Genomic DNA, 20,592 nt, shown 5'->3' on the forward strand with positions numbered 1-20,592 from the left:
CCACACTGAGCCACCTGACGGCACGCTCAGGTGTATTGCTCGAGAAAAAGTTTCCAGATCAAGTCTTACGCCTCAGGAAAATCAAAGGTAAGGAATCTGCAGCTCGAAATCTATATCAGATATATATAATACGTCTTGCATGTTAAGAAATATGAGCAGGGTCAAATGTCACAAATTAGCCTTAATCAGGAAAAGTAAACTAAAATGCCTACTGGTTTCAAGATTGTCATTGGGGACAGTTCCATCATTTAAATTCTGTTACACCTGGCAGCCTTAATGCCACACTACACTAACTGATTCAAGTATGCCTTAGAGGCTGGTCAGGATCTGGGGATATTCCATGCACAAGAATAGGAGCACTTGTAGAGCCTTATGAGTGGCTATTCTTAGTTGTCTTTAGTCATGGTTGGCTCTTAAGTTTCCGGAATCTTTCTTTTCCCTATTGTTATTCAGCATACCAACAAACTGGTGGTCATAGGTCATAGCACAGCTCTGGGGCTGAGGATTCAGAAGTATGCAGTCAATGCGGGTTCTTTCTCTGAGTGGAAAAATATGATCTAACTTTAGAGAGTGACCTGTAGGTGCAAGCTACACAGTTCATTTAGGAATTGAAAAAAAACCCAAGTTTTTACTTTGATGAGTAATTAACACAGGTTCAATGCTTAGACTTAAGTCCACCTTACAACTTGTTGAATGGATACAACAACCCTAGACAAAAAGAAAGTCAAGAACCTAAGTTCACCTTCCAAGGATACTTTTATTTTGATACTTACATTAATTCAGTTACTAGGGAATCATTTTAACATTAATAAATGATAATAAAATTGTTTATTTATCATATAGAGACTTTGCTGTTACCATTTAGACACCTATAACTGGTCACTTTGGTTACAGCATCTTCTCAGGCCAGGCATTAAACCCTAATTCTCTCATTATGTATGGTCACAAGAAACAAGTGCATAGAAATGTGGTATAAAGGGTACACATGCTGTTCTAGAAAGTCAGACTTCATAATATTGATAATTACCATACCCAAAACAGCTTTTATTTTTACTTCCATCAATCAGTTCTCACCAGCTGATTGCCAAATGCCTGTCTCGAGTAGAACACGCACATATGCATGCAAGCAATTGTACTACGTGGATATATCTTCAAAGAGTCAAAAAACATACCTCTAACAAGCATGTCAATAACTTGTTGTGAGTTACATAGCAATGACTGATGGAGAGACTCAACATTTACAATGACAACACAAAATCAGTATGAGTCCAAAGCTAACAAACAACAATCACAATGTGTCACTATGACCCAGTGGTGTCACACCATCTGCAACTGGGAAAGGATGGTTGAGCACAGAGGGTGAATTTAAACACGGCTGAAACATTTCAGCCACATACAAATGAAGCTCCCTTTATTTCTGCTAGGCTCCTTTCCATCTGACTTTGCAGAAGGCTGGGAATAAGAGCAGCAGTAGCGAGATCAGCATGGCTACACTTACAACAGGGAATGGTGGTTGGTTGGTTGGTTGAGGCAGAATGTTTATCATATAAGTGGGCATAAGTATTCTATGTGGCACCTGGATTTTATAATCCTGGTGCTTGGTTTTGAAACATGTCAGTCGAATCAAGGCTGAAACAACCATCTGATCTAACTACTGACTGTCATTCTACAACAGTGGTGGGGACTAAGGGTACTCAGCGTGGTCACAGAAGGCACAACATAACAAGACTCACAAGACATGGTGATCTTAATCTGCCATCATTATCTATTGTACTGATTTAAGTGTTGAATGGCAGAACCATGGATGAGGTGCTGTTTTGGGTTAAGTGATAACACAGTATCATGGTGTGCTGCTTCGTGTAACAAGGTCAATATAAAGTTACGTCATGGACTGCTGTTTCACGATAGGTGATCACTGTAATGCTACATTAAAATTAGTCAATCAATGTAATACCAAGGGTGATACAGTGCTTCACCTGAGTCTATTACCCTAATGATGCCTCGGGATGCACTGCTACATGTGAGGCAGCACTATGCGTGTAACATGAGGCAGGCACTACAAGAGTACACTCTAGTCTGTTGCTTCACATGAGCCAAGATTTTCACCCAGTGAAGAGTTGAGTGATGTTGGCTAGAAATGTCTATTGCACTGTCCTATTACATGGAACCAGATTCGCAAGGAATACATAGGCCCAGCATACATGTGCATGTGTTCAGGGAGCAAAAGCGTAGGCAATGTAATCCTAAATTCTGTGTGACACCGCATGGGGAGACGCTGTTTCTATCAACAATGAGAGAACAAGTAGAGCGAGCCCAATACTAAAGCTAACACAGAGACACAGCATGCATATTGTACCTTCACTTGCATAGTCTGTGGAAGAAGAGCACAGGAAAGATCATATGTTAGTACTTAGAAGTAGGGTGTCTCTAGTGGGATTCAATACAATCCTACTGCACATTTACACAGAGATGCCTACTACTATGGTCAAGTATCTGCAGTGAGGAGAGGCTGATTCCTGTGCCCAATTCATTAATCTGTGGACTGCCTCAGAGGTCACACATCTTTGGCACACCATGTAACTCGGATTGCTGATTCATGCTTGAAGCATTACCTTAGCTGTGGCAAGCTAGTGAGAGATCCATGGCATGCTTTAGGTCTGGCTTGCCAGCAGGTCTGTCCCCACATTCCCACTCACCTTTGATAATCAGAATGAACCACTTCCCCCTGCACAACAGCCTTCAGCCACTTCATTTACTAATTCAGAACAGGTATATGGCACAGATTTATTTGCTTGAAATCTTATTTTTATGTACTTATTTTTTAAAACTTGAATTAATGTCTAAAGAAACACAATGAGCACAAAACTGCATCTGTCACATTAGGAATTACATGATCCCAGGAGCTAACTACAGGAGACAATACCAACGTTCAACCAAAGGCAGACCATAGGAGGGCCCTCCCACGTTGTAGCCACAGCTTAAGTGAGTGTTGCAGAAGGCTGTTTCGAGTGGAGCGAGAAAGCCCTTACCACCTAACTCAGTCATTTAGCAGCACATGTACCAAAACTACATATAGCAAATGGATCTCAAAATTAGCAAGTAATGATTTCAGATAAGTGATCCATACTAAGACTTAGAAATGTTCTTAAGTCAGAACAGTGTGGGCAACAGTGTGGCATTTGCCTCTACAAATTTGTTGCACAACATTATAGGCCTTACTCACACAGCTATTTACTGCCTTAAGTACATTTTCATAGCCAAAAAACTCCTCGTTCATGGCTGCAAGGGATTCACAAAAGGATTTCGGGTAGGTGTAAATGGACTTAGTGCTCTGGATTATTCCACGACTGTAGAGAAATCCACAGTAGTATATCCGAACCAAGGGGTGGAAAATGTTTGCTTTGTAAGTTTGTACACATCTACAAATATATATGTTTGTGAGCATTCTCAAACATAAATCTGACCACTTCACATCCTGAAAATGGATAGAAAATTACCCCAGCCATTGCCTAGAGTAATCCCCTTCCAGGATCAGAAGGCAAACAACCACAGCCAGATTTACTGAGAGTGTATGGAAAGGACTTTCTCCACAGGGAATAAATGCTGTGTGGATTTCCGCACAAGAAAGAATTTGTTACTTACCTGTAACTCACATTTTCCAGTATTGGTATCTTTCATAGATTGACATGCTTGAATCCTTCCCCATAGTCAAAGTGGGAGTCCCACGGTATCATAGTAAGCAGTATATATCAGTATAACAGGCTGTAAAGGGAATGCAAAGTTCAGCTTAATAGCCTAACTATGTCCTTTTTTTTAAAAAGCACCAAAGTTGAACAATGACCAATCAGGCGACAGCAGCCTTAGAACACTCCCAACAGAGGCATTTCCCTCAGAGTATCCAAGCACTAGTGGGATAAACCGCACTGGTCAAGAAGGAGAGCCTCTAAGGGGAGGAGGGTGGTTCACATGTGAATCTATGAAAGATACCAACTGGAGAACAGGAGTTACAGGTGAGTAACAAATTCTTTCTCCGTGACTGGGGTATCTTTCATAGATTCACATGCTTGAATCAAAATAGTTAGCAGTGCAATATATTAGCAATCAAATACACATGTATATGATAGTGGATGGTGGGTACAACATTAGATGATAAAAGGCTCACATTATTAGAAAAGATACTGAAGTACTGCTTGACAAACAGCAGTATCAGTGGGATGTGCTAAATCCAGACATGAGTTCTGGGTGAACGTGTGCCTGCTTTTCCAGGCTGCAGCACAGCATATATTTTCGATGGACAACCCAGCATATAAAGCCGCTGTTGTGGAAACTGCTCTCGTAGAGTGTGCTCTAGTCTTTTGTCTTAAAGGCCTGCCTGCCTTGGAGTGGCAGAACTGAATGGCCGATGAAATCCATATTGCTATGGTGGGCTTGGACACTGGTCCACCTTTATTATTGTTACCATAGGCCATGAAAAGTTGATCAGTAGTATTAATACACTTTGTTCAATGTAAATAACATTTTGAACATCTCTTGACATCAAGAATATGAAGACTTTGTTCCGCTGGTGTTTGAGGATTAGGAAAGTCTTAAGCACAACCTGTAGATGAAAATCAGGAAGAACCTTTGGTATGAATTTGAGATTAGGTCGTAGAATTACCATGGTATCTTTGAAGTACAAGAAAAGTTCTTTAGTAGTGAACGCCTGTAGGCTGCTTACTCTTGTAGCAGAGGTGAAGGCAAGATAGAAAGCTGCTTTCCAGGTGAGGAACTTCTGTTCAACCACCTTGTGAACCGGTTCAAACAGACTTTTCATCAATTGGGATAGCACGGTGTTAAGTTGCCATGCAGGTGCGGATAATTTATTAATTTATTGAAGGATATGCTCTGAAACGTCCTTTAAGGAGTTGGATGAATAATCCCACAGTTCGCCTGTATCTGGAAAAAGCCACCAAATGCACTTTGACAGAGCAATGTGCTAGACCGGATTTGGCTAGAGAGAGTGAATATGGTAACACTTGTTGGGGAGGAGGATGTGATAGGATGTAGGTTAGATTCTCGCACAGGAGACAAAATTGTTTCCATTTGAAGCAATAAGATTTGTTCGTAGAATCAGCTCTAGCCTTCGCAAGAATACTCTGACAGTCCTCTGGACTATCTATGTGGTGTAGCTCATGGTGTTCAGGAGACAGGCTGATAAATGCAGAGAAAATGGGTCTGGATGAAGAACCTGCTGATTGTTCATCGACAATAAGTGTACTTGGGACTTGAGCTGAATGTGTTGGTCCACCGATAACATGAGGAGCTCCGTAAACCAGCTTTGTCTGGGCCACCGTGGAGCAATGAGTAAAAGCGCAGGCATAAATTCTGGACCACTGCATCGAAAGAGCATTCCCCCAAGGATCCCTTCTGAGTGAACCTGCTGGCATAAAATTAGCATTTCTTGTTCTCTTGCGATCCAAGTTGATCCAGATTGGGTTTACCCCCATATCTGAAATATGGCATCCAGGACCAGATGGTTCAACTCCCATTCGTGAGAGGTTTGGGTCGTTCTGCTTAAGGTGTCAGCTAGAGAGTTGTGCACTCCTGGGAGATATTCTGCCCTTATGGTTACTTAATGACTTAGGCCCTCATTATGCCCCTAACAGTCTGAGACCTCCAGGGTCACGATCGGACCACTGCCAAAGCGGCGGTCCGTCCGATACATTATGACTGTGGCATTACCGCCACGGTTGGACTGCCGGCACTGCCACTTTTTGGCTGCCCGACAACAGGCAGTCCCAATCTGCCAGGGCAGCGATGCAAACAGCACTGCCCTAGGGATTATGACCCCTCTCTCCGCTGGCGTCTACATGGCGGTTTGACCGCCATGTAAAGGCTGGTGGAGATGGGGTGTTGGGGGCCCCCTGGCCAGCCCTGCCGCGCAAATCACTGTCTGCTTTGCAGACAGTGATTTGCCCAACAGGTGCTGGTGCACCTGACGCACAAATGCAACAGCACTGCCGCCGGATCTATTATGAGCTGGCGTCAATGTTGTTGTGTGATTCCCCTAGGCCAGCGGGAAACTCATAATATTGCAGAGGCGAAGGAAACTCCACTTGCGGTCTCCTGACTGTGGGAGTTTGGCGGGCAGCCTTTTCCACCCCCCCCCCCCAAACTCATAACTAGGGCCTTAATGTCCACTGCCAGATAGTTTGAGCTTCTTGGGACAGAATTTTTTATCTTGTACCTCCTTGTTTGTTGAGGTAATGCATACTGGTCGTGTTGTCTGTTCTTGTCATCACGTAGGAACCTTGAACTCTTGGTAGGAAAACTGGAAGAGCAACAGAGATTACTCTGAGCTCGAGGAAGTTGGTATGCAGTTTTGAATGGTCTGCAGTCCACCTGGCCGGAATCTGTAGATCTTACAAAAGAGCTCCCCATTCTTCTAGAGAGGCGTCTATTGTAATGACATATTCCAAAATGGGAGGTGGAATGTTAGTCCTTCAGAGAGAGTGTTGGATTTTATCCACCAGGGAAAAGCTGCTTTCATGACAGGTGTGATCTGTACGATGTCACTGAATTGTAATTCTGACTGGAGCCATTGTGCGTCCAATTGCTCCTGGGTCACATTTTGAGATGAGCATGAGATGTTAGGATTGCTGAAGACATCATGCCTACTAGAGATTTGATCAGGTGAACTGAAGCACACTTTCTTCGTGAAAGGAAGCGGGCCCCCAAGGAGACTTTCTGTTGCCTGTTTACAGACAAGAATGCCTTGTTGAGTAATGTGTCTAGAGTTACTCCCAGAAAGGTTATCCTTGTTGAAGGTGAAAGAAGAGACTTCTGGAAATTGACTGTGAGCCCCAGATTTTGAAAGAGGGGAAGCCACCTGGCAGTATCTCTCGACACCTGTTGGAAAGACGGAGCCTTTGTCAACCAGTCGTCAAGGTAAGGGAAAACTTGGATGCCTTGTTGTCGGAGGTGGGTCGCCACTGGGGCAAGACATTTCGTAAACATCTGGGGAACAGATCGGATAGAAGACTGAAAGGCACGACTTTGAACTGGTAATGTGTACCGGCTACTGCGAATCTGAGGAATTTGTGATGGTTGGGTTGGATGGGAATGTGAAAATAGGCATCCTGGAGATTGATGCTGGTAAGAAAATCTTGATGGTTGAGAAACTGGAGAACGTCCTGGGGGAAAACCATATGGACAGATTGTTTCTTCAGGTACTTGTTGAGTTTCCTCAAGTCGAGAATGGGATGCCAGTACCATGACTTCTTCCTTACAAAGAAAACACCGGAGTAAAATCCCTCTCCTTTTTGAGAATATAAAACCAGTTCTATGCCCCCCTTTGACAACATGGCCAAAACTTCCTTGTGAAGAAGATGAAGGTGAGAAGGGAGGAATTTTGTTGGTGGAGCCTGAGGTGGAATTTGAGTAAACTCCAAGGTATGGCCATGCTCATTGAGATCTACGACCCACTTGCCCATAGTTCTTTTGGTCCAGTGATGTAAGTACTGGGAAATTCTGACACCACGGGAGGGTGAGTAGTGGGTGTAGCCGGTACATTGAGGTTTTCACTGTTTCCTAGTGGTGTCTCTGGTGGAAGTAGCCTGTCTCCTTCTTGGTTGCTGTTTAACATAAGCTGCTAACGGCAGTGCTCGATATGGTTGATGTTATTAATAAGCAGGCCGAAAGGGCTGCTGGTAGGATTGTGGTTGGTATCTCTATTATCCTCCATGGTATGAGTAAAATCTGCAGCCACACATGCCACGAAAAGGCATTTTACGAAATTGGAGCGTTCCAAGAGATTAAGCTGGCTCTGTGTTTGTTTTTATGGTCTGCGGAGCGTTATTGACGTGTTTCCCAAATACAGGATTGCTGATGAAAGGCATGTCAAGGATTTTTGTCTGCATTTCTGGAAGGAACAATGTAGCCTTAAGCCAACCCTGGTGCCAACGTACAGCAGATTCCACTAACTGCCAGAAGCCTATTGATGCAAAATCCATTACAGAGTCAATCTCAAATGGCGCTTTTTCACCTTCCTGTAAAAAGTGGGTAGCCCATGCTTTCTTGTCATCTGTCAGGAAACCTAGGTATGTGGCAATGTCAGACCACATTTGGCGATTGTATCAACCTAGAATGGCCAGAGAGTTTGCATCTCAGACAGTGATACCTGACATGACTCTGAATCGTTTACCAATACTGTCTAATCACCTGCCCAGCGAAACAGGATTGCAGAGTCTTCCTTGGTGTAGGAGGTGAAGGCAGATGTTCCTGAGATTTAGGTGCAAGCGTGATTACTACTGCAGATGATTGATGTTATTCAGCTGGCGTTGGGAAGCATTTATAATAATGTTTAAGCATGCTTTCTAGGTATCACATGAGGGTAGCCGGAACCCGAAGCATGTCTGGTTGTGGTGGAGGAGGCACATAACAAGGATACTGTTTCACATACTGATGAGTTTGGTACACAGGTTCATAATAATCTTGCTCCTCGTCTACATCCTTATATTTAACGTGCAATTTAGAGGGGCTGTGAGCTGTACCAAACATTCTTGATCATCATACAACTCATGGATATCCAGTAAGTGGCTTGGTATAAGTGGAGATACATCACAAGGCGGTGTAAAAGAAAAATGTAAACAGTGATGAGAAGGTAAAACTGTTGTCCATGAGGTCGTTGACGATGCGGGTAATAATAATGTTGATGGCCTCTTGTGTTTTGACATCGCCTACGATGACTGTGGTACTGATGGCAAAGAGATCATCAACGGTGTTGGCACAGTCTTTGTCAATGCGATGGATCTCATCGACGGTGTGGTCATCGTCGATGAGGTAGTCTTTGTCGACGCAGAAACTGTCATCAATGTCAACAACGGGATGGATGATAACAGTGAAAGCGTCGTTGGGCTTCTGTCACTTCTAGCTGTCGTCAACAATGGTTTTAACATCTTTGGTGGCGTAGACAATGTCTCCGTAGGAATGTTTTCCTTTTTTGAAGCAGGTTCAGATAATGATTTAGCCCTGATAGAAATGGGTATGGAAGGAGTAGAGGACTCAGATTCTGAGTCTGTGGAAGCCCTTTTTTATTTTTCTTGATGGGAAGAGCCTTCCATCGATCCACAGTGGGTCTTTTTCAAGGCTTTTTTACTTTGCTGAGGGGACTCAAGGTGAGATTTTTCCCTCTTTCTGGAAGTCTGTGAGGAGATGGAACACTCACTACTTTCCATTTCAGAACCTACAGTAGGCTTGGTTTTAAGTTTCTGTAGCCATAATAACAGTCTTTCCTCACGGTCTTTCAGGGTTTTTGTAGTAAAAGTTCTGCAAATCTTGCAGTGTCTCACCTGGTGGAATGGATGAAGGCAGTATATACAGTCCGTGTGAGGATCTTCCAAATGCAGGCTTTTCTTACCACAAGTGGCACAAGGTCTGAAGAGTCCTTTCTTGACCACTTCTGACATACTGGAACAGAGAAATAGCTGTTTGAAAATCACCAAATCCGGAAAATTAAACTGAGCTCAGGGAAACTCTCTCATACACGACGTGCAGTGAAAAATCTGAGGGGTGATGCCTCTGTTGGGAGTGGTCTAAGGGTGCTGTTGCCTGATTGCTCATTGTTCAACTTTGGCTCTTTTTTAGAAAAGGACATAGATACGCTATTAAGCTGAACTTTGTATTCCCTTTACAGCCTATTATACTGATATATACTGCTTACTATGATACCATGGGACTCCCACTTTGACAACTAGGAATGATTCGAGCATGTGAATCTATGAAAGATACCCTAATACTGGACAAGAACAGGATTCCTTGGGACATGTTGCTTTGCATTCCAAAAACTACGCCTAGAAGTGTGCAGTTGGTGCAGCTTTCCTGGTGTACAACAAATAATGTTTGGGAATTACTAAATGTAGTAAATCTGCACCATATTTATACATACATCTACAGATGCAGATTTACTACTTTTTTTCTGAATACGGCCCCATAACCTTAATCCAGCTAGTGACCGAGTGGATAATGCAACCACAATAACTACAATATGGCTAACCTCCCCGTAGTGAAGAGGAACACAAATGCAATAAATCTGTAGCGAGAGCATGGACCCTCTCAGGCGTAACCATGATTAGTTAGTAGCGGCTTAGAATCATGTCTATTGTGCTTGACAGTGTGTAATTACCCTTTGTCTCTAGAAGACTCCATTTCTGGGGTACTGCCATTCTAAATGAATGAAGTCTGCCTCAGGGCACCTACATCTTTGGAACATGCTCTCCATGTCTAACTCAACACTATGTACCATAACTGTGGTATAGTCGAACCAAAGTAAGAATTGTAGTGGACAAGTGTGTGCCTCTTCTTCCCTGATATCTTCCTAGTCTCAGCTCAGCTGAGTTTTCATTAATCATCAGGGATTTGTAAACCTTTGCCTTTCATTAATGAAAATGGGGCTTGATGAATGGGCAGCGGGCTACGTACAGGATATATTTGAGGCACTGAAGATCAGCTGTCTAGAGTCATGCTGATACGTATACTTGGTTGTATTCTCTTGAGTACAGCAGAGCACATAGTGTTTCAAATAGAGGTGCACAGACTCACTCACCAGTATATACACTTTTTACACATTAAAGTTTGCTCCATCCTATCAATGCTTGTCCTCCCAAGTTTATGGTATTTTTTTTTTAAATACATATGCCTTCACATATGCCCATTTATACTTATACCTTCACTGAGTCTCCTCATTCAATCTTGGCCTCTTAATAAGGTAATTGCAACTAACAGTTTTTCAAAACTACTTTAGTATTTGTTTACGAAATGTGGATATAGGCAATGATTCATAGCCCTCGACATAGTGCTACTGAAAACTTTAAAGTGTCTCTGCATTACCAAAATATAATTTTGTGGATTAGAAATGAGATTAAGATACCTGTAATGCTCTGCTCATCCCATCACACAGCTGTCACACAGCTGTTTTGCCAGTCATCCTTCCCATGAGACAGCTACTGTTCCAGTAAAAATGTTGAAATCAAACAGACATCCTGTGATTATGGCCCCATCATATAGTTATTGTGCATATATATTTATCTTATTGTTTATTTCACCTACAATTATACTGCCCGTTATCTGTTATGTAAGCAACAGTGCACACCTTAGATATGTATTATGCCCAGAATCGGCTCCAACTGTTTCTCTTGCCCGTGAGTATAGTACAGGCGAATAATGTATAAAAGAGTCGTAGCAGGCAGACAGCATAGTCCACACACGTTTTAAGGATCTGTTTCACTTCACATGAATACATACAGTAAAGTTACTTGTTTTACATTTGTATATCTGTGTATGTAACATTTAAAGAAAAAACTGGAATCTTCTTGAAATAAACAAAACAAACATATTTCATTTTGAAGTGAAGCTCCAAAATCACTGTGCCCATGTTTTACAGGTGCAGTCAGGGGCACAGTTTAGTCAGTGAGATTTGGAGGAGTGAATCTCAAATGTCCCAACTAAAAAAGCAGTGGCCTAAGAGAGAATGGGAGTCTGTCTTTGAAAAATAAAAAACGTTTCCTACTTTGACATGAACCACCATGATAACTGTTCCTGTCAATGTACAGAATGTCCACGAGTGTGGCAGGCATCTCTAAATTTGGCAGGCAGAGTAAAGGCAGGGTGGCTGACACAAAGTTCTCTGCCACTCTGTCTACCTTTTCTCAAACCCTAAATCAAGGCTTCTGCATACTGTGGCAGAGTGGACAAAAAAGCATTTTGCTGTAATGCTACCCCGAGTGACGGCCAATGGTTAAACTATTTGCAAGCATTCGTCCCATTACCTTTTGGGTTTTTGATTGCCAGTAATTTGTCTGGAAAACTAAGAGTTGACTGAAATACATTTACTACTGTCTTGTCACCTTTAGGGCTGTAATAACTTTAGAAATGTAGTCTGTGACTAGCTTTGGGCTTACTCTATTGTGTGTGCGTGTCTGTAGTAGCCTGACCCTTCCTAAAACCCAACCTACTGTTCCCTAAATCCCTCCTATTTTATAGTATGTATTTCCCACTTTCCAGGCACTCCCCTTTGCCCCTCTCCCATTTACTACTAATATGTAGGCTTAGAAATGCAGAGATCTCTGCACAGAAGAAATAGAATGAGTGCCAAAGTTTCTGTATGTTACAAAATACAGTTTCTGAACAGGCCCCGAAAATGTATGTTTACACCTTCGTGAAGTTGTAGATTTACATGTGAGTAAATCTACACCTGTAAATATAAATTTGTGAATCAGGCTTACAGAGTTTTGGAGAGCAACATTGTTTTCATGCATCTTGGGCTAGAAGCATTCTATGAGGTATTTGTCTACCCATGCTGACTCAGATTACTCAGAGAAAAGTTAGCTAAATATAGAAGGCAGCAGATTTCTCAGCAGACAGTTGTCTAAATGAAATCGCTTTTGCTATTGAGTATGTTACATCTCTTCATGTTCACATGAGTGCTTTAAGACTTATGGGCAGGCTATCAAGTAGCCAAAAAGTGTTACAAGGGGGCCCTCTTAAAATCGAGGATGGGTCCTATTAGACTTTATTACATCTTCCTTAGTTTCTCCTGAGATGGATAAAGACAAAATACATGTTCCAAAGAGCTACATGCATTGTAATAGCTGTTTTAGTATGGGAGTAATAATAATTTTGGAGAAGGCAGTACTTGTGGCTGACATCTGCCCCATCACCACAATTAACATTTCTTGCCGTGGACAAGGATTACATGTTTTGGCTCTGAGTAGTTCCAAACTGTTACATGCCTACCAGAAATGTTGAATCACTAGTAAATAATAATGTCACACACCACTGGACAGACACCACTGAGTGTTTAATGATCTGGTGGTCTTGACAACTGGAGAACAGGTAGAATAGCCCCACCATCATATATCCCACTTACTTTTGACATCTTGCTTTTGCTCTCCCCTGTTAGAAATGCCAGGTTGTTGATTTCATTCTGAATGACAAAATTTTGCTCTTCCCGCTTGAAATTCTAAAAATCAAAAGAACATATACAAATATTCATAGACTCAAACTGTGACAAAAATCTCTGCAGGCCACATGACAAGAAAGGTCTCATTCAAGACTCAGAAAAAGAAAGAACATGAAAAGTTTCTCTTACGTGGGACTTGCACCAGAGAATAAAGACCTCTGCAACCATTCGGAACAGCTCGTCAGACTCTCCGTCAGGTTTCTTCAGCCAGCTGGCCCTATGATGAGAGACACAATGTACAATGAATTCCATTCTATAAATTCAACAGGAGGGACAGGGAGCCAATGAAGGTCCAGCACTTATGCTCCAAAACATAATCAATATACAAGTGAAGGGGCTGTTCCTGTTAAGAGGACTGAAGGACTATATGGCAGTCCCTATACTCATGAAATGGTGCCGTCACACACCCAAAAGGGTGTCATGCTTCATCGTTGGGCAAGCACCTCGTCAGGACGCCGCTGCAATGATCGACAGGCACCGCTAGCGGGCGATTTTGATATTTTTAATATTGCACAATAATGGTCTAGTGTGTCAGGGTGTGTTCTGCGTAGGGTGCTGTCAATGTGATAGAAATGAAAAGCATGTTAAAACTATCTAAGGGGTACCTAGAAAATCTTTAATATCATGGTACCCTTGGCAGGGATAAAAACAAGACAAGATGCTACCCTAGGTAGCTAGGTAGCCTTCCTTGTGAGTTCAGAAGGGTTAACATGTTTTGTGCCCTTTGGTCCAGCTGGATCCTTGGCACTTCATCAGGACCAGAAATTCTTACCCTACACCAATAAGGATATGTAACAATGGGTGTTCCTTAACCCTAAATACCTACCCCTAAATACCTTTCTATGGTATGATCCAACACTGTAGGATGTGTCCGTGGGGCCCCTTAGGCCGTAAGAAGAGTAGTGCGCATTGCTGCAAAGAGAGTGGTCCTGTGCGATGAGCGCCAGCAACTTACCTCAACTCTGCTTCGCTTTAAAAAGGTTGGCACCAAAGGTAAGGCAACATTATTTTAATAGTTAACATTCATTTCTTTGAATTGACTTGTAACAAAGACCACAATTGTGTGTTGGTCAGAAGAATCAAAAGCCAAACAACAGGTTCTTTCCCTGTGTAATAACCGTGGGGTAAATCATTTTCTTGAAATGGCGCATTTGTGCCTGGTTTATAATTCAAAAGTATACAAAAAAGTGATGGATGGAATGCCAGATTTAATCTCAGTTAATTGTTATTTTACAAACCACGCCACTTCCGCTTGGACCCAGCCATATGGAAATCAGTCTTGACACTGCTCCAATAGGAACATTCAAACCTGAACTGCCAGGCTAGGTATAATTCAGACAAGACAACTTTAATGGCTCCTTCAGAAACCATATACACCTCTCAAACTTCCATTAGTAGACATGGTATTTGGGTAAATTTTTTGGCGCAGTATGGCATCCCAGTTGCAGTAACAAAATATTAAAGCTATATGGAGAGGTCTGTGAGATGACAAAGTCTTTAATGTAGGAAGGTGAATGACTAGTCCGGTTTAGCTCATGGTCAGTGAGGAGGCACATTCATACACCAGTTCCACTGCTTTCAAATAAGGACAGGGCCCGCCGCCAGATGAAGCTAAATAGTGGCAGATTGACTTTAAATGATTGGGGTCAATGCCTTTGGTTTTAAAGGGTATCCTTTTCTGATAAAGGGTTGCATGGCCACACTTCTGGCACATGTGCTTACTAACTGGATGAAAGACATATTTTATAGTCCCTTAATAGATTGTTAGTAAGTTGAGAAGTTAGTAAAATCATGTTTTGTAATCTTGTTGTCCACCTCATACCACCAAAGATGTTAACATACAATGGGCCTGATTCTAACTTTGGAGGACGGTGTTAAACCGTCCCAAAAGTGGCGGATATACCACCTACCGTATTACGAGTTCCATAGGATATAATGGACTCGTAATACGGTAGGTGGTATATCCGCCACTTTTGGGACGGTTTAACACCGTCCTCCAAAGTTAGAATCAGGCCCAATGTCCTTTTTACCAGTTGTATGCTGCAATCTAAAATCTGTCACATTAACCTTACAATAGAACAGGAACCCACAGGTTAGTGAGAGTTGCTCATAGTATTGTGAAACTTATCCTTGTGTTCCACAATTTTAAAACATTGAAGCATCACATCTTTGCAAAGAGAATGAAGTATGCCAATGCATTAAAGGAATGGTTTCAAACCACAATCTTGAACAGGAATAAACAAGACCTGGATTTTAGGTTTCCCATATATGGCTGAGTAAAAGTTATTGTCATTGTCAACTTTGCTTCAGCAGCAACAGCTTCTTCTAGCATAACACAATATTTTGATCCCTCCTTTTCACTTCCCCATAGACAGGATGGAAACTAAAAGGGGATTCAACTGCCCCATCTAATACTTGCAAAGGCAGGGACCCTTGCTTCCCTTGCAATGACCTAACCATTATAAAGGTTCCTCACATGACTCAATGGTGAATACACGTTTTGGAAATTAAGTTGTTTAAGGATTCTTGCAATTAATTCAATGTTTTAGGATACTCACCAATGTGGTACCAAACCCTTATCCGAAATCCTATGGCTAGTCAGAGAAAGAGGCTAACATAATCACAGCCTTAGCTAAAATCTTGTTTCTTTTTTTTGCTTCTTTAATTGGCCTCCGGAACTTGTACACACTGAAATGAAATATCTCAAAATACTGTGGCAGGCTAACGTCTCCACTGTATTCCTCTACCTGTTATTGTCCACGTAGCGGATGAGCATGGGGTAGAAGGCATAAAGATCTCTGCAGAGAACGGCAAACTCATCCAGGATGAGAAGCTCAGCTTCCTGGGTGTCGGCCTTGCTGTCTGCTTTCATAGCATCCTCCTCCTGCACAATCTTCACAGCTTTCTTTTTCAGCTTCTCTAGGGTGGGGATGAAGTGAGTCTTCAGCAGGTCAGGTTGGGCTTTACTGATAATTGGCTGAACATAAACTGCATGGTAACAAAAAACAAAGACTAATGCTTATTTCTGTTAACGTCACATTGAAGCTGATAGTTTTCCTACATTCTGGCTTCTTTTCTTTACTGCATTGTGATTATTAGCAGGAGAACAAAAACTTCAGCCACCTGAATTACACATCATGAGGGACAAGGAACATAATTGGATGAAAATTATGCATTCCTTTTTGTAAATCCTAGTTGTCAGCAAAGCCCTCAATAAGGTATAGTTATTTACTTGTAGAACAAGTTACTTACCTTTGGTAACACCATATCTGGTAGGGGCTCTATCTATCTAGCCTCAGATTCCTTACCTTAGTATACTCCACAGGTGTCAGTCTGGATCCAGAAGTTGTTGACCAGTTCCCTTGCATGCTGGTAGGTGGTGTGGCATCGTCGCCGCTGGAAGTCACATGCATGGTGCTCATATGGACACCACACCAGCATGCTGACCTCAGCTTGTGACAATTTTCTGTGCCAGGAACACAGAGCCATATTAAGGTGGTGTGACCAGTGTGCCAAAATGAGATTCTAAAGTACCTCTGTAAGGTGAAATGTACAGTTTGCAGAGCAGATACGAAAGGAGTGTCGGTAAGTAATCTGTGACTAGATAGTTACTACCAGATAAGGTGATACCAAAGGTAAATAACTTGTTCATCTGATAGAGACTTCAAATCAGAGAGTCCTCACCTTAGAATAGATACAAAAGTATTCTCTCCCCATAGGTGGGTCTGCTAACCTTTTAAACCAAAAAGTCCTGGAAGACCGAATGGGTGAAATGCCCATCATGGAGAACCTGCCTGTCCAAGCACAAATGCTTGGCAAATATGTGCAGTGATGCCCATGTAGCTGCCTGACAGATGTCCAGGACTGAAACTCTTCGAGCTAGCGCAGTGGTCACAAATTTGGCTCTAGTGGAGTGAACCTGAAAGCCTTTAACGGGTTGCTTCTTGGGCATTGTGTAGCACATTTTTATCGAGAAGACAGCCCACCTGGAGATGGTTCTCTTATATACTGCCTCTCCTTTCTTCACACCCACAAATCAAATGAAGAGTTGATCGTCCACTGGGATTTCTCTGGCACGATCGATACAGAACGACAATGCTCTTTTTGGATCTAGGTGGTGGAGTCTCTCCTCTTCCTTCTTAGACTGGGGGATTAAAGAAAGTAGACAGCGTGATGCTTTGCCCAATGTAAAATGGTGTAACCACCTTGGGACGAAAGGAGGCACAGGTTGTAGGAAAGTACCCTCTTTTTGGCATGGTTATCCCTACATTTTGCCTGCTGTCAGTGTGTTTTGACTGTGCTCACTGGGATCCTGCTAACCAGGACCCCAGTGACTGTGTTCTCTCCCTCTAAATTTGGTTGCTGTGATTCCACACACCCCACATTTTCCATACTGGTGCCCCCATATAACTCCCTAGTATATGGCACTTAGGTACCCAGGGCATTGGGACAGCAGGGGTTTGCCATGGGCTGAAGCATGTTTTGTGCCACCCATGGGAACCCAGGCAAAATGTGTCTGCAGGCCTGCTATTGCAGCCTGTGTGAAAAGGTGCATGCACCCTTTCACTACAAGTCACTGCACCAGGTCACTGTACGTCACCCCTATAACAGCCCCTCCTAACCCAGAGGGTGGGGTGCAGGTACCTGTGTGTGAGGGCACCCCTGCATGAGCAGAGGTGCCCCTATGAACTCCAGCTCTATTTCTATGGACTTCATAAGTGAGGGAAAGCCATTTTACCTATGTACTGGACATAGGTCATTCATTACCTGTGTCCAGCTACATAATTGTAACTCGGAACCTTGGATGTTTGGTATCAAACATGTTGGAATCATACCCCAATACTGTTGTCGGTATTGGTTGTGTGATTCCATGCACTCTGGGACTCCTTAGAAGATTCCTAGCATTGCTCCTACAAGTCTTCTGGGGTTTTCCGGGCAGCCTGTGCTGCTGCTACCCTTCTGATAGGTTTCTGCCCTCCTGCTGCTTGACCAGCTAAAGCAGAGGAAGGCAGAACAAAGGATTTCCTTTGGGAGACAGAGGCAACACACTCTCCCTTTGGGAATAGGTGTTACATGGATTGGGAGGTGTAGCCTCTCCAAGCCACTGGTATGCTTTGAAGGGCACATTTGGTGCCCTCCTCACATAAACCGGTTTGCACCAGTCCAGGGACTACCCATCCCTGCTCTGGCGCAAAACTGGACAATACAAAGTGGAGTGACCACTCACCAGTCCGTCACCACCTCAGGGTGGTGCCCAGAGCTCCTCCAGGTGGCCACATCATTCTGCCATCTTGAATCTAAGGTGGGCAGAGATTCCTGGAAGCATTGGAGTGGCTATGTCAGGTAGGTGGTCACCCTGCTAGGTGATTAATCCCCTTCCTGGGCTAATTAGGGTCTCCCTCCCGGGTGAATTCTCAGATTTGATGTGCAAGATTCTATCTTCTGGTCACCGGGACTGCAACTGGACCCTTCAGGAACCAACAATCTGCAACTCCAGCGATGACTCCGCTTTGCAACTTTGTTTCCCCAGCTCCTTCCAGCAACAGCAACATTTCTCTGGCTGTGCATCCTCTGAGGGTGACGGGTCTTCAGCCTGCACAAGAAGCAAGAAGGAACCTCCCTTGAAGTGAAGGGGTCACTCTCCTGCTGCTGCAGGCACCAATTGTAACGGCGATCAGCTGCAGGGATCCTCTCTCTTCCGGAACTGCATGGATCCTGCATCACAGGTTATGGTCTGGAGTGGTCCCTTGGTCCCTCTACCAGCTGCTCAACTTGGGAGAAGGTAAGCTCTTGTCTCTCCTTGCAGGACAGAACCTCTGTTACTGTGACACTTTCAGCTACCAAGGCTTGTTTGTTTCTCCTCCAAGGGAATTTCAGGCTCCATGTAGCCCCCACCTCCAGCACTCTTCGCTGCAAAGCACAGTCTCCTGCCTGCTGCTCCAGCGACGCGGATCTCCTCTCCAAGTGTGCTGAGTGGGCCTCACTATGACTCCTGTGCCTGCCACCCGTGGGTCGCCTGTGGGGGCTGCCTCCTCTTCTTGTGACTCTCCCAGGTTCTGAGGGTCACTTTGGACTCCCCTCCTTGGGACGAGTCCCCTGGGCCTTGCTGGTCCACTTCACCCTTGCAAAACCTTAATCTCCGACTCTTGCATTTGCCGAGGCTTGTTGGTGGTTTTCCAGCACCACTGACCAATTGCATCATGACCGCTGATGTGGAACATCACTTACATCACTTCTGGAACACCTCTTCTGCTCCTGTGCTGCACTGCTGCCTTTCTTCATCCACCGTCAACCTGGTGCTGCATCCACAGAAGGGTGGGTAGTGGCTCCTGATACAGCCGGACACTCAAACTCAAACTGGGCTTGGTCCCCTTCTTTTGCAGGTCCTTTTCTGTCAAAATCCACCTTTGGTTTCTTCCAGTCTTGTCTGGGTTTTGCACTGTCCTTTTCCAAAGTTCTCCTGTGGGTTTAGGGAAAAAACAGGTATTTACTGCTTCTCTCCTGGTCGCTGCGGGGGCACTCTGGTACTTACCTTTTGGGGTTCCTAGTTCCTTCAGCTCCCCTCTACTGATTCCACTTCCTTGGGTGGCGGACTGCCTTTCACATTCCACTTACTAAGTATATGGGTTGGTCTCCCCCAGGGCCTCCACTATTTTCTTTTCTTTTTACTATTTGCTATTGCTTTCTATGCTAATCACTGACTACTAATGTGTACATAATAGTGTGTTTACTAGAGTTGTAAACTAGAGTTTTGCCTAGTATTTTAGTATTTGTGTTACCATAATAAAGCACCTTTATTTTTGTAACACACTGTGTGGTTCTTTCATCTGTCTAAGTACTGCATGACTGTAGTGGTATTGCATAAGCTTTGCTTGTCTCCTGGATAAGTCTTGGCTGCTCATCCACAGCTACCTCTAGAGAGCCCTGGCTTCCTAGACACTGTCTACACCTCACTAATAGGGGAGACGGGTATAATGTGATAACACCATAGGTGCTCACCACACACCAGGCCAGCTTCCTACATAGGTCCTAATAACCAACTTGCCCGTATTTGACAGAAAGCATCTGCAGTTCACTAACCCATCTGGCGATGTTATGGCGACATAGAAGACTGTTTTGAGGGGAAGCAGCTTCAGAGGGTAGATGTGCATGACATCAAAGGGTGTTTCAGGAAACATGCTGCAACATGTGACTGGAACAGGCAGGGGTAAATCTGGCAGCCACAAGAAAGCCAAGATGGCCAAAAGGTATATTTTACCTGTGCACAAAGCAAGACCTTACTCAGTAAGAGATAAGACAAACAAAATTATTTCAGACAAGGGTGCAGATGGAGGATCAATGAACTTAGCAGCACACCAAGCCACAGATTTGTCCAATCAGGAGGCGTATACAGTTTTGAGGAATACCTGGCTGCCAGAATGACATCAAACACTTCTGGAGGAAGGTCACAAACTCTCAACTCTCACTGCTCAATCTCCACGCACTTGGATAAAAAGTGTTCAGGTTTGGGTGCAGGACCCTGCCCTGTTGCAGCAACAGAAAAGCCTCCTGAATGTGCAGTCTGAACAAAGCACAGATGCTCATGTTGTAGAGTT

General features: G+C 43.5%; 1 protein-coding gene across 9 annotated transcripts in view; it reads right to left on the minus strand.

Moving 5' to 3' along the window:
• RYR3 (ryanodine receptor 3) overlaps positions 1 to 20,592 on the minus strand; it is a 1,450,647-nt gene that overhangs the window by 416,629 nt on the left and 1,013,426 nt on the right. For all 9 annotated transcript variants that reach the window (XM_069208992.1, XM_069208994.1, XM_069208991.1 and 6 more), the window contains 3 exons: positions 15,745 to 15,985; positions 13,127 to 13,214; positions 12,905 to 12,997 (listed from right to left, as the gene is read on the minus strand). In XM_069208992.1, coding sequence (XP_069065093.1) covers positions 12,905 to 12,997; positions 13,127 to 13,214; positions 15,745 to 15,985 — 422 coding nt within the window. The remainder of the gene's footprint in view (positions 1 to 12,904; positions 12,998 to 13,126; positions 13,215 to 15,744; positions 15,986 to 20,592) is intronic.

This window comes from Pleurodeles waltl, chromosome 9 (genome assembly GCF_031143425.1).
Source record: "Pleurodeles waltl isolate 20211129_DDA chromosome 9, aPleWal1.hap1.20221129, whole genome shotgun sequence".
In the NCBI taxonomy this organism is placed as follows: Eukaryota; Metazoa; Chordata; class Amphibia; order Caudata; family Salamandridae; genus Pleurodeles; species Pleurodeles waltl.